Consider the following 21990-nt stretch of genomic DNA (forward strand, 5'->3'; position numbering starts at 1 on the left):
CACGTGATTCTCTCCATTCCCTCTGTCCGTAAAACACTACTTTTTAATTCGTTCTCTCTCCGTTCCCTCTGTAACTCTCTCTACTTTACTCTTTGAATTTTCAGAGACAAAACTTTTACTATCTGAGTATCTGTGACTGATTCTCTCTCACACACAAAAAGTCAGCCAACCCAAAGCAGAGTTTGTGTTCATAATCATCATCAAAGATCATCAAACACTCAAAAAGTCTCAAACTTTCCCCTTCATTGATTTATCCACCTCCATTTTGTGCTCAATAAAAGCAAATAATCACATCTTTCCCGCCACATTTATCCCCTGCTTCTCAACCCCACCAAAACCAAACATGCTTCATGGACTTGGCCGTGGCAGAGCTAAGAGCACCGAAGCCAATTGGGTTCAAAAGGAGGCCGGTGGTTCAGTGCATTGGCACAACCCTATAATGTGTTACAAAACCCCTTTTCCCATTTTTTTATTGTGAAATTTTAGTTTGGGAAAGATAGTCTTTGTAGAATTTGTGATTTCTCTTTTAGATGTAAATTTTCTTTTGATTATGATGTCAAATGTGACGTGTTTATGTAAAAAGTTGCAAATTTGAGATATGGGTTTCTGTCATTGTTGGATTAGTTTAAGGAATATTGTGAAAGACTTGCAAAAGACCCAAGTTGAATATTGTTGGATTAGGCCGAAGCTTGCATTTTGGTGTTATTTTCTTTTCCTTCAACTTGAAGCATTGTTTCTGTCTCTGAAACTTTCAGATTTAATGCCCACTGTGTTGATGCATAGATCAGCAGGGAAGATAAGTACCACAAGAGAATGAAAGCAATGGATTTGATGGTATGGAAAAGGAAGAAGAAGAAAAAAAAAAAAGGGCTAGAAGAGAGAGTTATACAGAGGGAACGGAGAAAGAGAGAAAATCCAAAGAAGAAGAGACTAGAGAAATGTTATATAATTTGAAGGAGAACCACATGGCATGTTTTCATTGGCTGGCGTAAAAGCAGTGTTTTACGCCAGCTCCGGACCGAATTTAATCTCTTTGCATAACCAGGTAAAAGATGATTACACAATAAAATTTTCATGGTCATCGGCCTCTGTAATATTCACATTGTAGTGCAGATCAGTTGTGGGATCACTGGGATAACCCAATTTTTGTTTCAACACAATCAAGGCCATCTGAATGGTTTCTTTATATAAAAATTGCACACATACTTTCTTTATGTTTTTGGGTTAAAAAAAAAAAAAAAAAAAAAAGTTTTTGGGTCAAATAAGCCTGAATGCCCAACAAACTATACTCCACAGCCTCAACTCCGTGTAGATGAGATAGAAAATTACATACCCATTCGAATAGAGCAATAGAGGCACTTACATTGTATAGGGCCTAGGAAACCAATACTACAATACGTCTATGAATTCCATGGTAGAAAAAAGAAGAAGAAGAAATCACTGTACTTGTTCAATAACTAGGATAAACATAAACAAGCTGAACTCAAATAAGTTCAAGAACCATCCGATGTATGATATAGTTTTCATTAATAATATCAATAGAAGATGTGCAAAACAAGCGACATTAATGGTGAACTGAAAATAAAGCTACAATAGATTAGCAAAATAAAAAATAAAAGACCACATTGAGTAATGTAAGACTTAATGGCTATCAATCCCTTCCGTCATAACAAATTACGAACTTTTAGGTGAAAAAAATTGAAGCCAGCAATAGCAGCACATTAGTTGGTTTTATAACATTTCTTGTGATTTTCTGACACAGCGACTGACTTTCTTTCTGAACTCGTCCCTTTGGTCTCTCCATTGTTTCTTTAGTTACAAAATTAACAAGTTGCAAAAGTATATCAGCAAATCAATCAGGTAAGCCACAATGAAAAACTTTAACCTATTATGTTCATTCACTTTGATACCGATTTTTTTTTTTTTTTTTTTAATTTTTTTTATATAGATTAAAAAAATTGCGGCTCAAAATTTAGGGTTGATAATAATGATGAAAATATAAATATAGAGACTTACTGCAGCATCCACATTTGCAGGAGATTCATCGTTAGGGCTTGAAAGCATTGATATAATACTCAAAATTATGCTCTCAACCTGCAATTAAAGTCAAATCAGTTAGTAAGGTTGTACAAGAAGGTATAGAGAAAAAGAGAATGAGATATGGAGGACACTAGACAATGAAGCAGAAAATCTGGGAATAACTTGATCAAAGAAGCAGAAAACACCCGATTTAAGATGAAGAGAATCATATGCAAAGTAAAACAAAAAAGTGAAAAAACTAGAGCCTAGCTAAGACAGTCTTGCTAGCCTTGATCAACAGCAAATAACCTTTTGAAATCAAGATCTCTGGCTCCATTGTGGTTACAAATTTACCAGTTGGCTAAGACAACTATGATAATATCTTTCAATCTTAACACATTGCCTTTTATACAAATACTCTATGGTAATTAAGATATGTTAAAATATCAATAACTTTTCGTCCATGAATGAATTATTCACTGACATAACAAATATTATAGGTGTAACTTTCTTTTCCTCCTTGTTTGGTTTTCTTCTTGGAAGTAATATATGAAAGTGAAACTGGTGTGATTCTGCCACCAATCTTCCATCTCGTGCCTTCTTCTTTTAATAGTTTCTTATACTGGTTTGCCATCAGTTTAGCCAATTTTATATTATATACATACTCAGAGAACTCAAAAAACGGTGTGCCATAGCCTAAAATGCTGTTAGGGTGGAACTATTAATTATTACTAAATCAAGACCAAGTGAAAACACAAAGATATAATGAATAAGTAAGAATTCAATTCATAATAATGGGCTAAAAATATATAGGGTGAAACAAGGAAAGCAACATTTTGAAAAATCAAAACATACTGTATGGACTGGACTCCAACGTTCGCTTGCTCGCTCATAGCCATTTGGATCATCACCAGGGGGATGAAGAATTGAAATGCAAACCTTTCCATCTGAGTAAACTGCAGTTTAGAAAGATTCAAGACATTAGTCCAACTCAAGGAGAGAGAGAGAGAGATAACTATATTCAAAAATTCAAATACAGAAGACAAGTACTCACCATTAGGATGCCATATCTCTGAGGTAAACCTCACCGATGGAGGGCTGTTAGGGTAATTAGAGGGAAAGCTCATGATGGCATTAAAGAAACCCCCCTCACTGCAACAAGCGAACACAAACAAACTAGTAAGGTCAATGCACCAAATATCCTAATTTAAAACCAAACTACTAAGCACATTTGTGATAAGAGCTGGTAAGGTCAATGCACCAAATATCCTAATTTAAAACCAACTACTAAGCACATTTGTGATAAGAGCTGGTAAGGTCAATGCACCAAATATCCTAATTTAAAACCAACTACTAAGCACATCTGTGATAAGAACTCAATTGGAGCCTAAGCATATAGGTACAATGTAGAAGGCTTAAGTTTGAGATAAATCAGTGAAATACTACATAATGGTCAGGCAAAAAACAGAAGAAGTACAATTTTAACTAACCAAAACTGAGTTAAAGCATCAGTCTACAACACATTCAATACATATATCAAACCATAATTCCCAAATTAGAAACACCAAAGAAAGCTGAATGATCAATAAACAGAACATGTAAATTTTGCTTATTTTTAGAATTTGTGGTCATCATTAACTAGTGATTACATACCATTCTCAAAACTAAAAATCCATCAAACATTCACCGTGATCATATACCATTCAAATTTCCAACTTAGAAAAGAAAATTATATTGCAAACTGATTACAGACACTCCTTCAAAACTTCAAAAGCAATCACCTTTCTATTGTCAAATCAAACACAAAAACCAAAACTGAATTCCCACAGAAAAACCGATAAACAACCAAATAAACAAAACACACCTCCAAAGCAAAAAAACAACAAAAATCATGATCTTCAAACTCAAGTCAAACAATTATCATGTCAATCTCAAAACAAAATAAAACCCATATACCAAAAACCAAAGCTCTGATAACAAACATCGTTAAAAAAAAAAGCTAAATAAATTAAAAAAATTCAAACTTTAGGGAAGAAGAACTGGATCACTGACTAGAGAGTATCAGGAGGGCCAATAATCGATACGCTCCACTCGAACACGTTTTCCTCGTCAACCAGACCAGCTGAGAAGCCATCAACCGGGTTTTTACAGAGATCTATAAATCAAAAAAAAAAAAAAAAAAAAAAACTTTAATCAATCTGTCAAAAACAAAACAAAAAAAAAAAAACAATCTAAACAAAACCCACATAAGAGAAAACACCAAGTGATTGAAAAAAGGGTCAGAGAGAAGGACCTCTGAGCTGCTTTTGGAGGAGCAGGCTTGCTTGAGACGCAGCCATTGTAGACCAGAAAAACCAGGGAGGCAAAGCAAGAATGAGAATCAGAAAACTCGAGGAAGGGCTTTGCCTTATATATATATATATATATATATATATATATATATAATACTATAAAATAATACTATATATGTTATGGGGGTGAGGACTCTCTTTGAAGCGTGAACTAGCTTTTATAGGTAACGAGGAGGAGTCAGCAAAGAATCAAAATAGAGTGAGTTCTTGTAGGTGTAGGAGTAGGAGTTTTCAGTCTTCCTCTTTTCCGATGAATAAACTATATATACAAACACAAAAGAGGAAAGGCGGTGGCCACCTTCGCCACGTAGAGTATTTGCTTTTTCATTACTTTTATTGTTTTTTGACTTTTTTTTTTTTTTTTAATTTAAAATATTTGAAAAATATTGAACCGGCCTATTAAATAGGGTTGAAAAAAAAAAAAAATTGAAGGACTGTGATAGGTATTATTGTAATTTTATTTTTCTTTTTAAGATTACAATTTTACTTTTTAAATAATTATAAAATTGATGATTGTTTTTCCATTAATTAAAAAGAAGAAAAGTTGACGGGGGCTCTATGTCGGTCTTACTTTTTTGATAACTCACATTCTCCTTTTGTTGGGAATAAAATCAAATTAATCACCCAATACAATAATTAAGCAATGTGTCACGTCCTTAGATCTGCAACGATTTTACTATGTTAAGAAAAATTATATCATTGCATATTTTTGGTGTGATGGTCACTCTATAAGTATAAATATTTGTGAAGTGTGGGGGATAATGGTCGGGGTTCAAGTTTCTATGAGGGAGTTTCACACATATATACACTTAGATTAAGCTAGATTAGAATTCTATCTTGTATAAAAAAAAAAATTATAGAAACAGATTATAATATAGTTTCTCAATACATCAAACCTCTTAAGCTTTTGCTTCATGGACTAAACATTTAAAAATAAAAATAAAAACTCCCATTTAAAATCGTAATGCTTTTAAATTGAATCAGGTCACAAACCATACTCAACATAGTTCAACATAGTCTCCACTATACACACACACAAGAGGAAGGATTTTTTTAATTTTATTTTAAGAAACAAATACACATATTAAGGGGAGAGAGGAATTCTAACATAAAAGTACACTGCAAACTTTACTTAAAAGTCATAACAACCTTTGGAGTGTTTTGGAATTTGAAAGATTTGAAATATGGAGCCAACGAATGAGAAAGGCAGAAGGGGATGGGAAAAAAAAAGCAGTTTAAATCATTATTCATTAGACTCATTACAAATTAGTATATTTAATGGCTGTTTTTTTTTTCATTAAATCAAAACGAGAAGGTTAGTTCATACACATGCTGGTTTTTTCCCCTTTATTTTTACCTCTGACTTTGTATACATAATGTAGTATGATCACCTCAAAAAATACTATACCATATATTATATAAAGTTAGGATACTTATAAATTTAGTAGCTTTGATTAAGGCATATACATTCATTACCTTTCCAATTTGTAGATATTAGACGTCAAATAAGATAAATGTGAAAAACTATAAACAATAATGAATCAATTTCGATGGGAATAGTAAAAAAAATTGTGTGAATCCAAGTTATATGATGGTACAAATTCTAAGAAATTATAAGTTTTTGAGTAATGTTTATTACAGGCATGACTTAAAGTCACGAGTTCAATGCATTTTGAGCAGTGTGTAGATTCACACGTGTAACAAGTTTTCCCCTAAGCTTTTAACCTAGTTTTGCTAGCAAAACAAAGATAAAAGCTCACAACAATCAATTACTTTTCCTATTCATGGAGGCCGAATAGCTCATAATGCTTATTTTACATGAAAGAGCATCATTAAGACAAGTCAAGTCATGGAATGATATAAATTAATCTCAAATCTCAACTACAATAATTTTGTCCAGGGATGCAGTGGTGAAAAAAACACATTGATGAAGAAACAAGAAGATGGAAAATTAATCATTAACCTAAGGTATTTTTATATCCTATGTGGTGGATGAAATAAAACGAATCCTATTGAGTAAACATTTTGTCTGAGGATAATTTGATGTGGGTTAAAAAAAATGCAATGTGAAAAGTTTGATGTGAAAAAGTGCATATTCTGTGGCTTTGGCAACTCTCACATGCATAAAGGAACTTGCAAATGGGAGAGTTGAAATGGAAGCACTATGACAAGATTTTTAAAACACGTATGGCACACGAGAACTCCTAAATACAAGTGAATTTGGAAGGTAAATTATAAAGGTGAAAGTGTGTAAAGACTAAAGAGTACAAATTAGCTTTATGGAGTTGTGCTTGTGCAAAATAAATATGTAGATTGTAATCTCTAAGTTCGACTTTTTTCAATTTAGTTATTTAAGTATTTGTTTGTTAAAAAAAAAAAAATTTTTGAGTATATTTTTTTTTGTTAGCTTCCATCCAATCTGCATCGTTAAATTCGCAAAATGACATTATTTTGGAAAAAGGAACATACTAAAATTAAGAGCGTTTACATTGGATTAGCCAAAATTTTCTCCATTATAAAACAAAAACTTGCTTTTGTATTTTAGTTAACTACTTTTCAAAACACTTGCATCCAATTATCTATTCTAAACTCTATTTCATTTAAATATTTTTTTACAAAAAAAATCTTCCCACTCTTCTTCTCATCTCTTTGTTAGAATTTGGGTTCATTAGGCAAATTTGGGATCTTAATTTATTTTAAAGAAGCCAATGCAAATGCTCTAATGACAACATTGAACTGAACTAGATTAAATTACTAAATTTTAAACAAAGCAAAGGTAAATAATTGAAATGAAAACTATACAACTTAAAAGACTGAATTGAAAACATGTAAAAGTGAAATGGTGTAATTTGTAATTTACTCTTTTATTGAGCTAGTGCAGTAGATGTGGATCAAGATGTAGAAAAATGAAAGAAATATTCTTTACAATGGCATGGTGGATTTGAAATAATAGGAACTTGTCATGTGTAGAAGGAAAAAAAGGACATGCACTTATTAAAGAAGTTGCCGAGAAGGTGATTGAGTATGTGCAAAAGTTCATGGAGACAAACGTGAGGTAGGTCCAAAGATAATAATCAAAGAGAGAACAAATGGACATATTTGCAAAACAAAGGAAGGGAAAGGGGGGGGGGGTGTAGACTAGTGGTGATTAATTATGGTTAGGTAGTCGTTGGTATGTATATGGTGCGTTTGATTCGGCTTCAAACGAATTCAGGAAATCGTTTTCTGGAAAATAGGGCGTTTGGCTCTGGAGGAAAATATTATTTTCCGGAAATCGTTTTCCTGTTGACCAGAATTTGAAGCCTTGACCACGGAAATGAAATTCTGCCCTCATTTTCACTTCATTTCATTTCCGTGGCTTGCAAAACGCAGAGAGAGAGAGAGAAAACACAGAGAACAGCAAACATAAGCGAGAGAGAAAGAACCAAAAAAAAAAAAAAAAAATCGAACGAGAGAGAGAGATCGTGCGGAATAGATCGACGCCGTCTAACGAGATCGACGCCGTCTAACGAGATCGAAGCGCGGAATAGCTCGACGCCAACGATCGAGATCGACGCCAACGAAGTCGATCGAAGCCAACGAGAAGTGCGAGAGCGAGATCGAAGCCAACGAAGTCCGATCCGGCCAACGAGCGAAGCTTATAGCTTCAACGACAGCCAACGATCCGACCACGCCGATCGATCCAGCCACCCAGAGCTCCGATCCGGCCAACCAAACACAGAAAGCACGAGAGCCACCCTTCACGCCGAGCTCCGATCTACCTCACACCGGTCACGCCGACCTCTGCCAGACGACCACCGCGCCAAACGCCGCAGACCCACGGTGAGAAAATGCACTGCTCAAACTCACCTCACCGATCCACTCACCTCACCGATCCACTCACATCCGATCCACACTATAAAATACTAACAGTTTATTTATATAAATATTTATATAATTTTTTACATGTTTTTATTTATTAATTTTTGTATTTTTTTTTTTTTTGATGAATATTAATTTTTGTATTATACATTGTTTATAACTGTGTATTTGTTGGTAATGTATACCAAAATTTTGGGACTTTTCTGATTGCAGGTTTATTAATTTTTTTGATGAATATTAATTTTTGTATTATACATTGTTTATAACTGTGTATTTGTTGGTAATGTATACCAAAATTTTGGGACTTTTCTGATTGCAGGTTTATTAATTTTTTCAATTATCCATTGTTGATTAAACTGTGTATTTGTGGATTATGCATATGAAATGTAATGATTGGTTTATGAAATTGTGTATTTATGGGTGATGCATATATCAATTTTGGGACTTTTCTGATTGCAGGTTTATTAATCTTTTCAATTATCCATTGTTGATTAAACTGTGTATTTGTGGATTATGCATATGAAATGTAATGATTGGTTTATGAAACTGTGTATTTATGGGTGATGCATATATCAATTTTGGGGCTTTTCTGATTGCAGGTTATTCCCAATTGCTTTGTGGTTTGAATTTTTTTGTAAGCTCTTTTGGGGCTTGACTGGTTATGCATGATTGGTTTTTGCTGTGATTTTTATTAGAATTTGGTTAGTTGGGTTCTGTGTAGAATGCAATGTGATGGTATTGTTATAGTGTAAATAGAATGCAATGTGATGGTTTGGATGTTATATGTTTGTGGCTGATTTTATTTATGGTGTAATGAATAGCATACTTGTTTACATATCTCTTAGACTACAATGTTTGTGATTTTGTTAGATGAAGAAAAAAACCAAAGCCGCAATTCTTGCATCAGTTGCATCTGTCCTCCTTGTGGGGGTTGCATTGTTAAAGAAATTACGACGTAGACGTAGAGATCTGCCTAGGGCGCCTTATGTTAACCATGCCGCCGAGAGAGAGGAATACATAAATAGTGTTTTGCATGGAAGTGAGAGACATTGTGTGAATCAACTTAGGATGAAGCCTATAGCTTTCCACCACTTATGTCACGCCCTCACTGAGGGGGAGCACGTACGTCCGACTGTTCACATGTCTGTTACGGAGCAAGTGTTCATTTTCTTGCACATTATTGGTCATAATGTGAGGTTTCGTGTAATGGGTGGTCGGATCTATAGATCAACTGAGACTGTTCATAGATACTTCAAAGTTGTCCTTAGGGGGGTCCTGAAATTATATAGAGCTCTAATAAGACTGCGTAGCGAAGATACACCTCCAGAGATAAGGAATAGCAGAAGGTTTTACCCATATTTTAAGGTAAATATTGCGACTTGTGTGTTTTTGTAATTTGTGAAGATTTATGTAATTTTAAACCATTATATTTGTCAAAAATTAGGATTGTGTTGGAGCAATAGATGGTACACATGTTCGTGCATCTGTGCCACCTGAAATACAAGGAAGATTTCGTGGTCGCAAAGATGGAACCACGCAAAATGTGTTAGCTGCCATTAGTTTCGACTTAAAGTTCACTTATGTGTTGGCTGGATGGGAAGGCAGTGCACATGATTCACGTGTATTAAATGATGCATTTGCTAGGCCAGGGGGATTTTCAATTCCCAATGGTATTACACGATTACTTCACCCTTTTGGTTTGTTAGTTTAATAAATATTATGTGTTTTCCTAAACATAGTAGTGATTTGGTTTTTTTTTTAATATATGTAGGTAAATTTTATCTTGGTGATGCTGGGTATGGTAATAAAAATGGAATATTGTCAGCGTATCGGAGTGTACGATATCACTTGAAAGAGTTTAGTGATCGTCCTCCTGAGAATGCGCAAGAATTGTTCAATCTCCGACACTCTTCATTGAGAACTACCATTGAGCGAGGGTTTGGAGTGGTGAAAAAACGTTTTCGAGTGTTGGATGCAGAACCATATTGGTCTTTCCCAACCCAAGTGAAAGTAGTGTTAGCGTGTTGTGTGGTTCATAATCACATTATGGGGGTTGAACCAAATGACCATATTATGGAAGATGCAATGAACCAAGTAGAGCTTAGTGACCACCAAGAAGAAACACAGTCTCGTCGGGAGTCCGTCGAAGATAGTAGATCATGGAATGCTAAGAGAGATGAGATATGTCAAGCCATGTGGTCTGATTATATCAGGAGTGGAGAGTAGTACTTTATTTAGATTTTTATGATTGTAATGTGTTTTTTCTTTTTGTTTTTTTTTAAAGACAATGTATGTAATATAGACTTTTGGTGATGTAATGAAAAAGTATTTTTAGCATTACATTGTTATTTGATGGTATTACATTGTCATTTCCATAGTTAGCATGTTCCGTTCTATTGTGCACATTCATAAGCGTGGTTGTATGTGTGTTTGATTTGTTATTCATGTTCCGAGTGTAATTACTGAATGCTACTCTCACTATACTATTTTCGTATGTAGTAATGTCAAAGGGTAAGGAAAAAGTTAGCGGCAGCAAGCAATTTAGGTGGCTGCCACCTATGCATGAGATGATGCTAAAGATATTAACAGAGGAGGCTGGAAAGGGCAATAAGCCCTCTAATACTTTTAGGGCCGGCTCCTTTGCTCTTGTAGCGAAGGAGATAACGGCCCATTTCGGGGTTGAGTGCCACCCTGTATTTGTGGAGAACCGGATGCGGACTCTAAGGTCCATGTGGGCAACTATTCAAGAGCTTAGAAAGAAGAGTGGATTCGGTTGGGACGAAAATCTGAAAATGATAACGTGTGACGCTAAAACCTACCAAGAAGAAGTTATGGTATGGCTTCTAACTATATTTTCTTAATATAGATAATAATATATGTTTTTGCATGTTATATGAAATTTATAGTGTCATTGTTATTGCAAAGTCTTTTATATTGAATTTATGAGTGAAGTTATTATTGCATTATTATATACGTTCTTTTCTCCCTTATAGGCACATCGGAAGCATGCCGAGTATCTGAACAAAAAAATTGAGTTTTACGATGAATTAGCGATTGTGGTGGGGAAGGATACAGCCACAGGTGCCTTTGCTAAGTCTGGAGTGGATATCGAAAATGAGCCAGATAATGGGGATAATGGGGATAGTGCAGAGTTTGTGGCAGATAATGTGGATGAATGTGTGGTTGAAAAGGGGAAGAACGTAAATGAATCATCCACCACTGGGTCGGGAATTTCCAAGTCCCGCAAAAGAGGGCGTGCAGCTTCTACTGCTGATGATAGTGTGCTGACTGATCTGTCTGGTCAGCTGAAGGAAATAGCTGTCGCTCTAAAAGAAATTAATCGGGGCCCGGTAGATTACACAACTTTGTATAATGAGGTAATGGCTATGATGGCGGATGGATATAGCGAAGATATGCTCGCTACTGCCTTCGACCATCTTTGTGAGAATGAGAAGACGGCACGTGGATTTTTAGCAAAGAATGCTAGGTTGAGGAAGTTGTGGTTAGATGGTTATTTTTTCTCACAAATTTGATTTGCTTATTTCATGTTGACTGTGATGGTAGATTTAGGAATTAACTAGACATTGTAGTATTAATATTGACGTATCAATGTATTATATATGTACTCTTTTGTATTATTGGGACGATACAATTGCCCAAATTATGTATTTCGAATGATTATGTTTGATGTTGAACCAAATGTGCTGCAATTTTTGTATTGTTACAGATATGTATAGGGAATGCAGGTTCTTCAATTTTATCTATAAGAGCAAAATATAGCATTGATCTTCTCCAATTCCATGCATATATCATTCAAGGATGGACGATTTTTTAGGGCCAGATTCTAGATCATTTTCCGTAAAATGATCCAAATTATTTTCCGTAAAGTGTTTTCCGAACCAAACATGGGAAAACGTTTTCCGTAAAGTATTTTCTGTAAAGTATTTTCCGTAAAATATTTGGACGAACCAAACACCGGAATTAATTTTCCGTAAAACGATTTCCGTAAAATATTTGGACGAATCAAACACCGGAATTGATTTTCCGTAAAACGATTTCCGAGACAGCCAAACACCCGAATACATTTTCCTTTTCCGGAAATTAGCATTTTCGGAAAATATGTATTTTCCGGAAAACGTTTTCCAGCAACCAAACACACCCTAAGATAAAGGCTATGGACCTATAGCATTGGAAATTTGGAACTAGCTATCATTTTCGAAGAAGATGTTGAAGTGCCTCACGTTGTGATACAAGGTAAAGCTTTTCTTCCGTGTTTTAGTACTTTGGACGGGACATGATATAGACAAATGATCGATTTAAAATGTGTTTGAATAGTGTCGTGTCGAGTACGTTAATACATTGGATCTAAGCCAAACCCGTCATACAAAGGGATTCTTTGATAACAAAGCAAATCCCTAACAGCAGAGGAGCCAAGAATGTCCAGATAGACCACATACTTGATGAAGCATTTGCAAGAATCTAACGAATTCAGAACCTGGAGAGCATCGCTCGTAATGAGGACAGGAAATAAAGAATAAATCTCAATGAAATGCAACGATCTGATATTGCATTAAAAAGAAAAAGAAAAAGAAAAAATCCCAATAACCTATTGCATTTTGAAAATTGTGGCAGGTATAGCAATCTCTTGCTAGTACAGCGACTACAGTCATAATAATAGTAATCTGACAATTTTATTATTTTATTTTGTAAAAAGTCCCCAAAAGCCTCTAGTTTTTTATTTTTTATTTTTTTATTTTTAATAATTTTAATTTTTTTAAATCAAATTAATTGTAAATATGATATATTCACAATATTGAGTTTTTTGGCTAAATATTGCAAAAAATGGAGTTTATTGTTATTATAGGCACTGTTTAAAGTTATTTAGCAAAATGAGGAGAGAAACTGAATTTCAGCAATACCATTGCCGAAATTGTAAGAAAAGTATGAGATAGAAGAAAGTTGAGTAATGTGATTGGGAGGGAGAAAAAATGAATTTCGGTAATGATATTACCGAAATTCATTCCGCTGCCCAAGCTCTGCCTGTGAAGTGCCCCAATGGGAGTGCCCGAATGATTTACCAATTGTGGCAACCAAGTTGCCGAAAATGGAAGGAAAAAAAAAGTGGTTGCCGAAATCTGGGGAGGAATTTAAAAAAAAAAGTGTTACGTCCACAATATTTTTACAACAAATCGTAGGTGATTAGTTGTTATTAGTTCAAATTTGAATTTAACACTAAGATTACTTTTTTAATCTAACAATAATAACTAGTAACAACTTGCTATTTAAGATTTATTATAAAAATATTGTAAAAATAGAGTGCACATATCATTTCTCCCAAAAAAAAAAAAAAAGTGGCAATTGATTTGTGGCAATGGCATTGCCACAAACCAATCGCAACAATTTTTTTCCCTCCTATTTCGGCAATGCCATTGCTACAATATTTTTTTTTTCTTCTATTTCGGCAATGCCACTGCCACAATTTTTTCCCCCTCTATTTCGGCAATGCCATTGCCACAAATCAATTGCCACTTTTTTTTTTTTAAGAAATGATATGTGTACACTATTTTTATAATAAATCTTAAATGACAGATTGTTACTAGTTGTTATTATTGGATTAAAAAGTAATTTCAGTGTTAAATTCAAATTTGAACTAATAACAACTAATCACCTGTGATTTGTTGTGAAAATGTTATAAAAATATTGTGGATGTAACATTTTTTTTTTTAATTCCTCCCCAGATTTCGACAACCACTTTTTTTTTCCTCCCATTTTTGGCAACTTGGTTACCACAATTTATATTTTCTCTCTCCTCAATTCCCTACAATTTTGACAGCTTGGCTGTTACAATTGGTAAATCATTCGGGCACTCCCACTAGGGCACTTCATGGGCAGAGCTTGGGCAGTGGAATGAATTTCTGTAATATCATTACCGAAATTCATTTTTTCTCTCTCCCAATCACATCACTCAACTTTCTTCTCTCTCATACTTTTTCTTACAATTTCGGCTATGGTGTTGTCGAAATTCAGTCTCTCTTTTCATTTTGTTCAAAAACTTTGAACAGTGCCTATAACAACAATAAACTCCGTTTTTTGCCATATTTAACCAAAAGACTACACAATATGGTATGTTAGAATTTGTAAACTTTATGTTGATATGGTGCAATTTGGAGTATAATGGAGTGGATCTCTATTTGCACAATTAATTTATATATATGTGTGTATTATTGTAGACTTTGACAAGTCCAAAATTGTTTTACTTCTGGTTTTCAGTTTTCACTTGACATTTAGTATTAAATTTGATTTGAAATTCAATATTGACGTGTGAGATAATTCAGAGAATCAGAGAGAAGAAACAAAAATCAATATTAAATTTTGTGGGATCGGGATGGCTTCTCAAGCCCCAAAATTATTGAAGGCATCGATCGAATTCAATATTGGGCTGCTGCAAACCTTGTTACAAGTAGTGCTCGCTTACGTTGATCCCAAAGAGGCCACCATAGGACGTTAATGTATTTGATGATTGATGCATTAAATTTGTCAACGTTTCTTTTTCCTATTTATCACTTTTATCCATATCTAGATTATATTTGTTTACTTTAATTATAATTATCATTTTTTTAATAAATCAAACTAACACTAAACTAATTAGAACTAAATAAATTAGATTATATCTTCATTAATTAAGATTTAATTTAATTATAAATATATTTATATTTATCATATGTAATTTTTTTTATTTATTAAACTTTCTTGTGCATTTTAACTATTACTCCAATTTTTCATGCACTGTTTTCCCATTAAAAGAGTCAAGGTCTTTTAACAGGTATGGGAACTATGAACTACTTTCACTTATGGGTAGTAATAATTTTCCTAAAGATTTTAGTATTTTACTTCTCTACCTTACAATGAGCAAAGCTGAGATGCCTCAGATTGGACCTCAGCACAAAATGCGTTAGCCAATATAAGATTCTCTGAAGGAATAATATATTTTTTTGCTTCTGTGTGATCATTCTCTTTTAGACTCCATTAAAGTGTAAATGGAAGATACAGGTGGTATACAAAGGTAAATCTTATGTATAGTTATTAAAGAGTTATATCATAGATTTTTCAATTAAATTCAATCACATAATTACATTTTTTTTTAGTGAAACACATGATTGAATTTAATTTCTTTTCTTTTTTCTTTTTTTTTTTTATAAAATAAAATGATGTTATTTTGGGTAAATTGCAAATTACACCTCTAAAATTTGTGAGTATTTGCATTTTACACCCTAAAGTTTGAAAGTATCTGGATTTTATATCCTGATGTTTCAAAATTTGGATTTTACCCCCCTAAATTTTAGGTATATTTGGATTTTATAGTTTGCACCCTAAAGTTTATGAATTTGGATTTTATCCCTTGAAGTTTGAGAGTGATTGGATTTTATAACGTTTCAAAATTTAGATTTTGCCCCCTAAAGTTTGGTAGTGTTTAGATTTTACATTTTAAAGTTTTAGAATTTGGGGGTATAAAATCCAAACATTTTCAAACTTAAGGGGGTAAAATCCAAATTTTAAAATGTTAATCCAACACTCCCAAACTTCAGAGGGTAAAATCTAAATTCTGAAATTTCAAGATGTAAAATCCAAATACCTCCAAATTTTAAGAATGTAATTTGCAATTTATCCTATTATTTTTATTTTAAGGACTAATACAATCATGAAATTGAATTCAATTGGAAACTTAAAGTATAGTATTAAAAAACTGTATATAAGTTAAAAGTTTTGTGCTTGACATACTCACATACATGCAAAATATTGCTTCCAATTCCCACGTCCCAAGGCTTCCAACAAGGACTTTGATCTTAGATTTCTCAATCTCTAATCAGCCAAATTGAAGGATTCCTTTTTTTATTTTCATTTTTGACAAAGACTTTTAAGTGAGATGGATTTCTATCTTCACTTTAAAAAGTTGGAGATGGAGAGTTTGGCATTTGAAGCTAGCATGAAAAGCATGACACTAAAAAAAAAAAAAAAATCAATGGTTGAAAAATTGAGGATTTGAACCTTAAATATCTCTGTTGGAAGTTCTAAAAGATTCTTGAATTACAAAACTTTTAACAAATGCATAACACTAAAGTTTATACTTTATATATCATCACATGGTCTCATAAACTTAAGTTTTAATTTGTGCACATTTCTAAGAGACTAAAACCAGGTCAAATGCAGCCTACTATTATTTTGTCCTCTTTCTGGTTTTAGAACTCAAACGTTTGTGGCTTAGAAATCCAAATTCAGTTTCGGAAAATTGTTTGAGCAAGAAGATAGTTTTGTTTTTAGTTTCTAAAAATTTGGACACTAAAAACAGATATAGGAGACGCAAATGGCAACAAAGCAATCCTAGTCGGGCTCCGAAGTCAGAAAGAATTGACTTAAAGGCCTTGAGAAGGCTAAGAATTTGTGGGCTGAAAAAGTAATCCGCAGGAACCCAAAAAGATAGGCATTGGCTCACATCAAAAAGCCTTAAAAAATACAAGGGGCATTCCGAGAATTGAACTCGGGACCTCTCGCACCCTAAGCGAGAATCATACCACTAGACCAAATGCCCATTTGACCTCTGTTGTCACAAATTAATTATATAGCCTCATATTAGCAAGGGATCAAGCAACATAAAAAGCCAGCAGGGGTACCTCTATTTATTTTACAAACTACAGTATTACCTCCAAGCTATAACTTAATCACGCAGAAAAGAAAACACATATTTAAGACGGAAAATAAAATTATACAAATAACCCAACACCCCTTTTTTTTTGGTTTGAAAATGAGGAATTTGGTTTGAGAATTAAGTATCTTCCACGAGACATTTTGTTTCACAAAACTCTTATGAACTTAGACAATTTAGCAAAAGAGTTGCAAATTATGAGCTTTTTCCACTTTCATAGGTGGACATTCTCTTCATTGAATCAGATTTTTGGCAACATGATCCACTCAACGTTGGTCACTACAGCAATTTCATGTTATTCTAGGAGTAATGATACATTAAAAAGGTTATAACATAAATGAGATTTGTGGATAGTCGATTTAAGCTTGACCAAAGACTGAACTATGTAATCATCTTGGTTGATCTGACCACTAAGCTACAAATTCATTTTCCTAGTTGGTTGGCCATAATTGTCATCCTTAAAAGTAACCCTCCAACTCCCTTCACATCAACATTATTGTACCTCATAACAAACCATCACATTTAATGTCACTAAGCAACGTCCCATCCATGGAGTTGTTGTTTTGATATATGTCATCTTAGTTGAACTAAGGGGAAAACTAACTAGTGAGTCTTGGGAGATGGGTTTCTTTGTCAAAACCAATCCCTCACAGATCTATAAAAAGACATCATTTTTACCGAGTAAACTTAGCACTATTAATACACCATTTTCATTTCTCTCATTCACTCATTTGTTTATTGACTTAACCATTAAAGCCTCTTTGCCCAGGTCCTAGATTGGCTAGGGTCAAATATAGGATCCTTCTTTTGAGTAGGGTGTCTTTTCGGTTACAAGATGTTCATCATTATTTGGTCATCATTGAAGTCCTTGTTGTGCTTCCGTCTCCTCTTTGAAATTATAGTATTTTACCCACCCACAAGAACCGATTGAGTTATATGGACATGATTACTTTGGAAAGCCATTAGTAATTTTAAGTTTGATTGATAATGTAATAATTTGACCTTAATGAAACAAACGACAAAAGGAAGGCAAATGTATGAAGCAGTGAATGTAAGAAACTATATAAATTCAAAACTCTGTAGTATATTTGATTTTGTGGGTATCATATGAGCAAAAAATAAAATAAAATTTGTGGGTATCATAGCTTATGGGGGGTAATTAGTGATTACACTGTAACAATTGTACACCACTCACACATTTTTAACTCCTCATAATTTCTTTAACGAATGGATGTGACTCTATATTGGGTAATCATTCTTCCTAATTCTTAAGGGTGTGTTTGTTTGGAGGTGAAATAGGGTGGATGGAAAACTTTGGAGAGAAGATGAGAATGAAAACTTTTTTGGAGTGTATTTGGTTAGGTAGGGAGGCTGTTTAATGGACAAAAATATCTTTGTACACGTGTACATGGCTTTGTTTGTATCATTGCTCTTCTTCAACCTCTTTTTTTTTTTTCTTCCCTGGACGTTGCCTATTCTGCCCTTTATTTATTTATTTATTTTTGCTTTCTTTTGTGTTTTGTTTTGGTTGTTTGTCATTTTTTTTTTAATTGGGCATCATTTTTAACAAGAGTACATGAGTAAATTTATACAAACTCATTTTTTCCATCTTTCTATCTTTTTACTCCCAATCAAACAAAAATAAGGGAAATTAAAATTATTTTCATCATTCTACCAATTTCTATCCTCCCATTTTTTCACCTCTCCAACCAAACACACCCTAAAGCTACAATGCTCAAAGTAGGTATAGCTTTTCCTAAAAGGATATAAGGGTGTGTATATATATAATTTGACTCAAGTCTTCAGGCCATTTCATCCTTCTACTCATTCATTTATAGATAAACTCTGCATCACTGCATGTAATTTCCACCCTCACATGGCTTCCATATCTCTGATACCTAAGATTTAAAACAAGAAAGAAGCTGTTAAGAACAGGGGATTCACTATTCAGCAACCAGAAACTATATTAAAGAAGACTTTTGTTGACTCCATCTATGTTCACTTGCACTCTAATAATTGACACAGTAAATCAGTATAAGAGCCTTGATTGAAATGACACTCTTTATAGACTTTTGGTTAACTTTATGAATAAGAGGTCAAGAGACAAAGACAACCGCAACCACATGCATAATAGGATTCCTAAACACCCAATCAACTTTTCCTGGAAAAGCTTAGATGAGAATAAAATCAACAGCCTAAAGTAACATACACGGCAATCCAGAGGGAAAATTTGTATCAACAGCACCAAAAGCATCATTATGAATTGTCTCATTGGAGGTCAATGAAGCAGGAGTCTTCTTCCTCGTGTGGTGTTCCCGCTATGGGCAACTTCTTCTCATTGGCAGATGTCAATTATACACCGAACTTGCCAATAGAGTACTTGCAATAGCTGCCGAGGCTTTTTGACTTTTGAAAGCTATTAATGTGGGAGCATATATATAAGAATATAAAATTGTGCTTCAAATTCAAAAACTTTTGGAATGATCATTAGATTGTTTAAATTTGATAGAACAATATATAATTGAATGATTAAATTTAATATTTATTATAAGTTTTAATTTTTTGAACAAGTGATAGTTTATCATGCTATTTATCTACAATTTAAAAAGTTAAATATCTTAGGCGTTTGGATCTCAATTTTGTACTGAGGTACATTTTGGTACAAGAATTTGCCAACTTAAACGGCTAAACCTAGAATGTAACATTTATGAAGTAATACAAGCCTTGATGATCAGCAATTTTCCTATACGCAGTCTGCACTTTACAGATTGTCTTTTCCTTGAGGCATAAAAATGAAAAGAAACAAAAATCTGATTCTATTCAGTGTTCTTCAAGAGCAGGTGCCCCAGAAGAGTATCAGCATTCTCAGTACTACTGAGAGATCCCTCAATGATCAGCAACACTTTGCAGACTACATTTTTCTTTAGGCATGAAAATGAAGAACCAAAAATCTGATTCCATTCAATGTTCTTAAAGAGCAGGTGTTCCAGAATAGCACCTTAGGGAGTTCAATATTATCGATTGCAACTTTTGAAATTAATAAACGTTTTGGGAATATGTATTAATCTAGCTTATAAAACATTTCGTTTCATTATTAGCAGATCGAGTGAATTAATCACTAACCTGTTGAGAAGTCTCTTCATAAGAGTTTCATATGATATAAGATATAACATGTTGAGACGCTACTAATATTCAAAAACTTAAGCCTATAAATTGGGTCCAATTATATTATATTAACCATTCATTTTCATCATCATTATCCTATGTGAGACTTTACTTCACACCGCTTATGTGATTAATCCAAGCATAAAGGGACAGCTGTAATAAAGAATCTTTCTGTTGGGCGTTTGGAGTACAACAACGTTGATGGGTTTATATTATTAGGTGATAATTGAAACGAGGTCAACGGACAGTGACAAGAAATCAATATTCAAGCCTTATCAGTTCAAATCTGATTTAGCATTGGATTCCCAGACCACTTTAGTGTGGCATTCCATACTTTCAAATAAGCTATAATTAACTGTAATTTGATCAAGTTTTATATATTTCTCATGCCTATATAAACTACCACATCCTAAGTACCCCAATTGCTCTCACCATGCATAAGCTCACGCCAAAGATGAAGAGAGAACAGATCCAAATATGTCTTTTCTTGGCCTTAATCCTTATTGCTTCTCAATGTTATCACTCCACAGCTATGAGGATGCACACTGCAGAATCAGGCAAGTCCCTATACTATCCCTGCTATAACATAATAATACATGCTAAACTGATAGCTTGAGAATGAAGCAACAAAAAGAAAAAGGTAAATACTTACTTTATTTGTTGCTTCCATAGTTGCTTTCAAGCTCAAATCTGCACAAGCAAGAAAAAGCTCAGCCACAGAATTCAAGCCATTCACTTGGGTGAGTAGCACTTCTCAGTCGTATCTAGGTATCAATATTTTACTTTCAATTCATTATATGACAGAAATGGCTAATACAAAACTTTTTTTTTGTTTCATTAAAAGAGCAAATCAGGAATTCATGTCAAAGAAAATGTTAACAAGGTTCCTTCAGGACCCAACCCTATTGGTAATAAGCACCCACCATCTGGACATAACTGAGAGGGGAAGTTATCAAGTTCCATCATGCTCAGCAAGCATAAAATATGGTGAAGATTCATTTTTGTTGGTGGAGTACTTGGTCAGATATCATGTAGAACTAATGTTTTCATCATGTCATGCTTGCAGAAGGGTATTTTCTATTTTAGTCATTCATATAAAGAGGCTTTTTAATATGATCAGCTAGAATACTAATGTATTGGCCACATAGTCACGGACTCACAGTAATTGAGTATTTATGTGGCATCTTAAAAACTAGAAGGCCATGGCATGAGATTTTTTGCATGCTCAAAGGATCTCAGACCGTATGACAGATGCTACTTGTTTATCAAAACTTTTACTGTTTTTCTATTTTTGGGTTCCGAATTGCTTCAGTGAAGAGAAGTTGGAAGACGAGTGAAATAAAATCAACAATGAAAAGACATGAAAACTAACTTTTATTAATCTATTTCGAAGAACACAATAAAAAATCGGTAAGAAGTCTAGCTCTATCCTTCAATGCAATATAGGATTTAACTGCTACACAACTCCTAGTCTTTTATATAAGTTATTCTAAGGAAACTACTACAAAGTGTTGTAGGAATGTTTAGGTCCTCTTTTCTAATGTCCTTCCTTAATTTATAGGCTTCAAACTCCCACTAGTATTTGAATTTCGCAAAACTCCAACCATTTGGCTGGCAATTCTTTTTGTCGTCCACCAATAATAATGCATGTGGCTGTTTTTTTTTTTTTAGTTACAATGGGTAGTGGGATTTGAATCTTATGTGTGTGTTTGTTTGGAGTGATTTGTGGGGCTGAGAGGGAAAAATAGAAAGAGATTTTGGATGAGAGGGTTGTTTTGGTTAAGAGAGAAAGGGGCAGAGAAAATGGTAGGGTTTGGGTGTTTTCTCCTCAAACCCACCATTTCTTTGTCTTCCCAAATTAGGGAGAAAATGGGGATACCCATCTACTCCTCT

At 33.8% G+C, this 21990-nt stretch overlaps 3 protein-coding genes and 1 non-coding gene across 5 annotated transcripts; 2 read left to right on the forward strand and 2 right to left on the reverse strand.

Moving 5' to 3' along the window:
* Positions 1-1492: 1492 nt before the first annotated feature.
* On the reverse strand, positions 1493-4598 carry LOC126697462 (ubiquitin-conjugating enzyme E2 7-like). Its single transcript, XM_050394475.1, has 6 exons — positions 4313-4598; positions 4072-4174; positions 3074-3171; positions 2875-2975; positions 2017-2094; positions 1493-1809 (listed from the first exon to the last, which is right to left on the reverse strand). The coding sequence occupies exons 1-6, from the start codon at positions 4356-4358 to the stop codon at positions 1732-1734; spliced, it is 504 nt and encodes a 167-aa protein (XP_050250432.1). The 5' UTR covers positions 4359-4598; the 3' UTR covers positions 1493-1731.
* Positions 4599-8367: 3769 nt separating this feature from the next.
* Positions 8368-11989, forward strand: LOC126697463 (uncharacterized). Of its 2 annotated transcripts, XR_007646205.1 has the most exons (4): positions 8368-9596; positions 9676-9901; positions 10003-11065; positions 11225-11989. XR_007646205.1 is itself a non-coding variant. In XM_050394476.1 (2 exons), the coding sequence occupies exons 1-2, from the start codon at positions 10733-10735 to the stop codon at positions 11762-11764; spliced, it is 873 nt and encodes a 290-aa protein (XP_050250433.1). In that variant the 5' UTR covers positions 10041-10732; the 3' UTR covers positions 11765-11989. The 2 variants fall into 2 exon arrangements, 1 of the variants encoding a protein (XP_050250433.1); XM_050394476.1 differs by lacking the exons at positions 8368-9596; positions 9676-9901 and having other exon boundaries at positions 10041-11065.
* Positions 11990-16746: 4757 nt separating this feature from the next.
* Positions 16747-16818, reverse strand: TRNAP-AGG (transfer RNA proline (anticodon AGG)). Its single transcript has one exon. It is a non-coding gene; the product is annotated as a tRNA-Pro (tRNA).
* A 3591-nt stretch (positions 16819-20409) lies between these two features.
* LOC126697466 (CLAVATA3/ESR (CLE)-related protein 46-like) lies at positions 20410-21385 on the forward strand. Its single transcript, XM_050394480.1, has 3 exons — positions 20410-20654; positions 20770-20837; positions 20942-21385. Exons 1-3 carry the CDS (start codon positions 20531-20533, stop codon positions 21035-21037), a joined length of 288 nt encoding a protein of 95 aa, XP_050250437.1. The 5' UTR covers positions 20410-20530; the 3' UTR covers positions 21038-21385.
* Positions 21386-21990: the final 605 nt, after the last annotated feature.

Source organism: Quercus robur, chromosome 8, assembly GCF_932294415.1.
Source record: "Quercus robur chromosome 8, dhQueRobu3.1, whole genome shotgun sequence".
NCBI classification, from domain to species: domain Eukaryota; kingdom Viridiplantae; phylum Streptophyta; class Magnoliopsida; order Fagales; family Fagaceae; genus Quercus; species Quercus robur.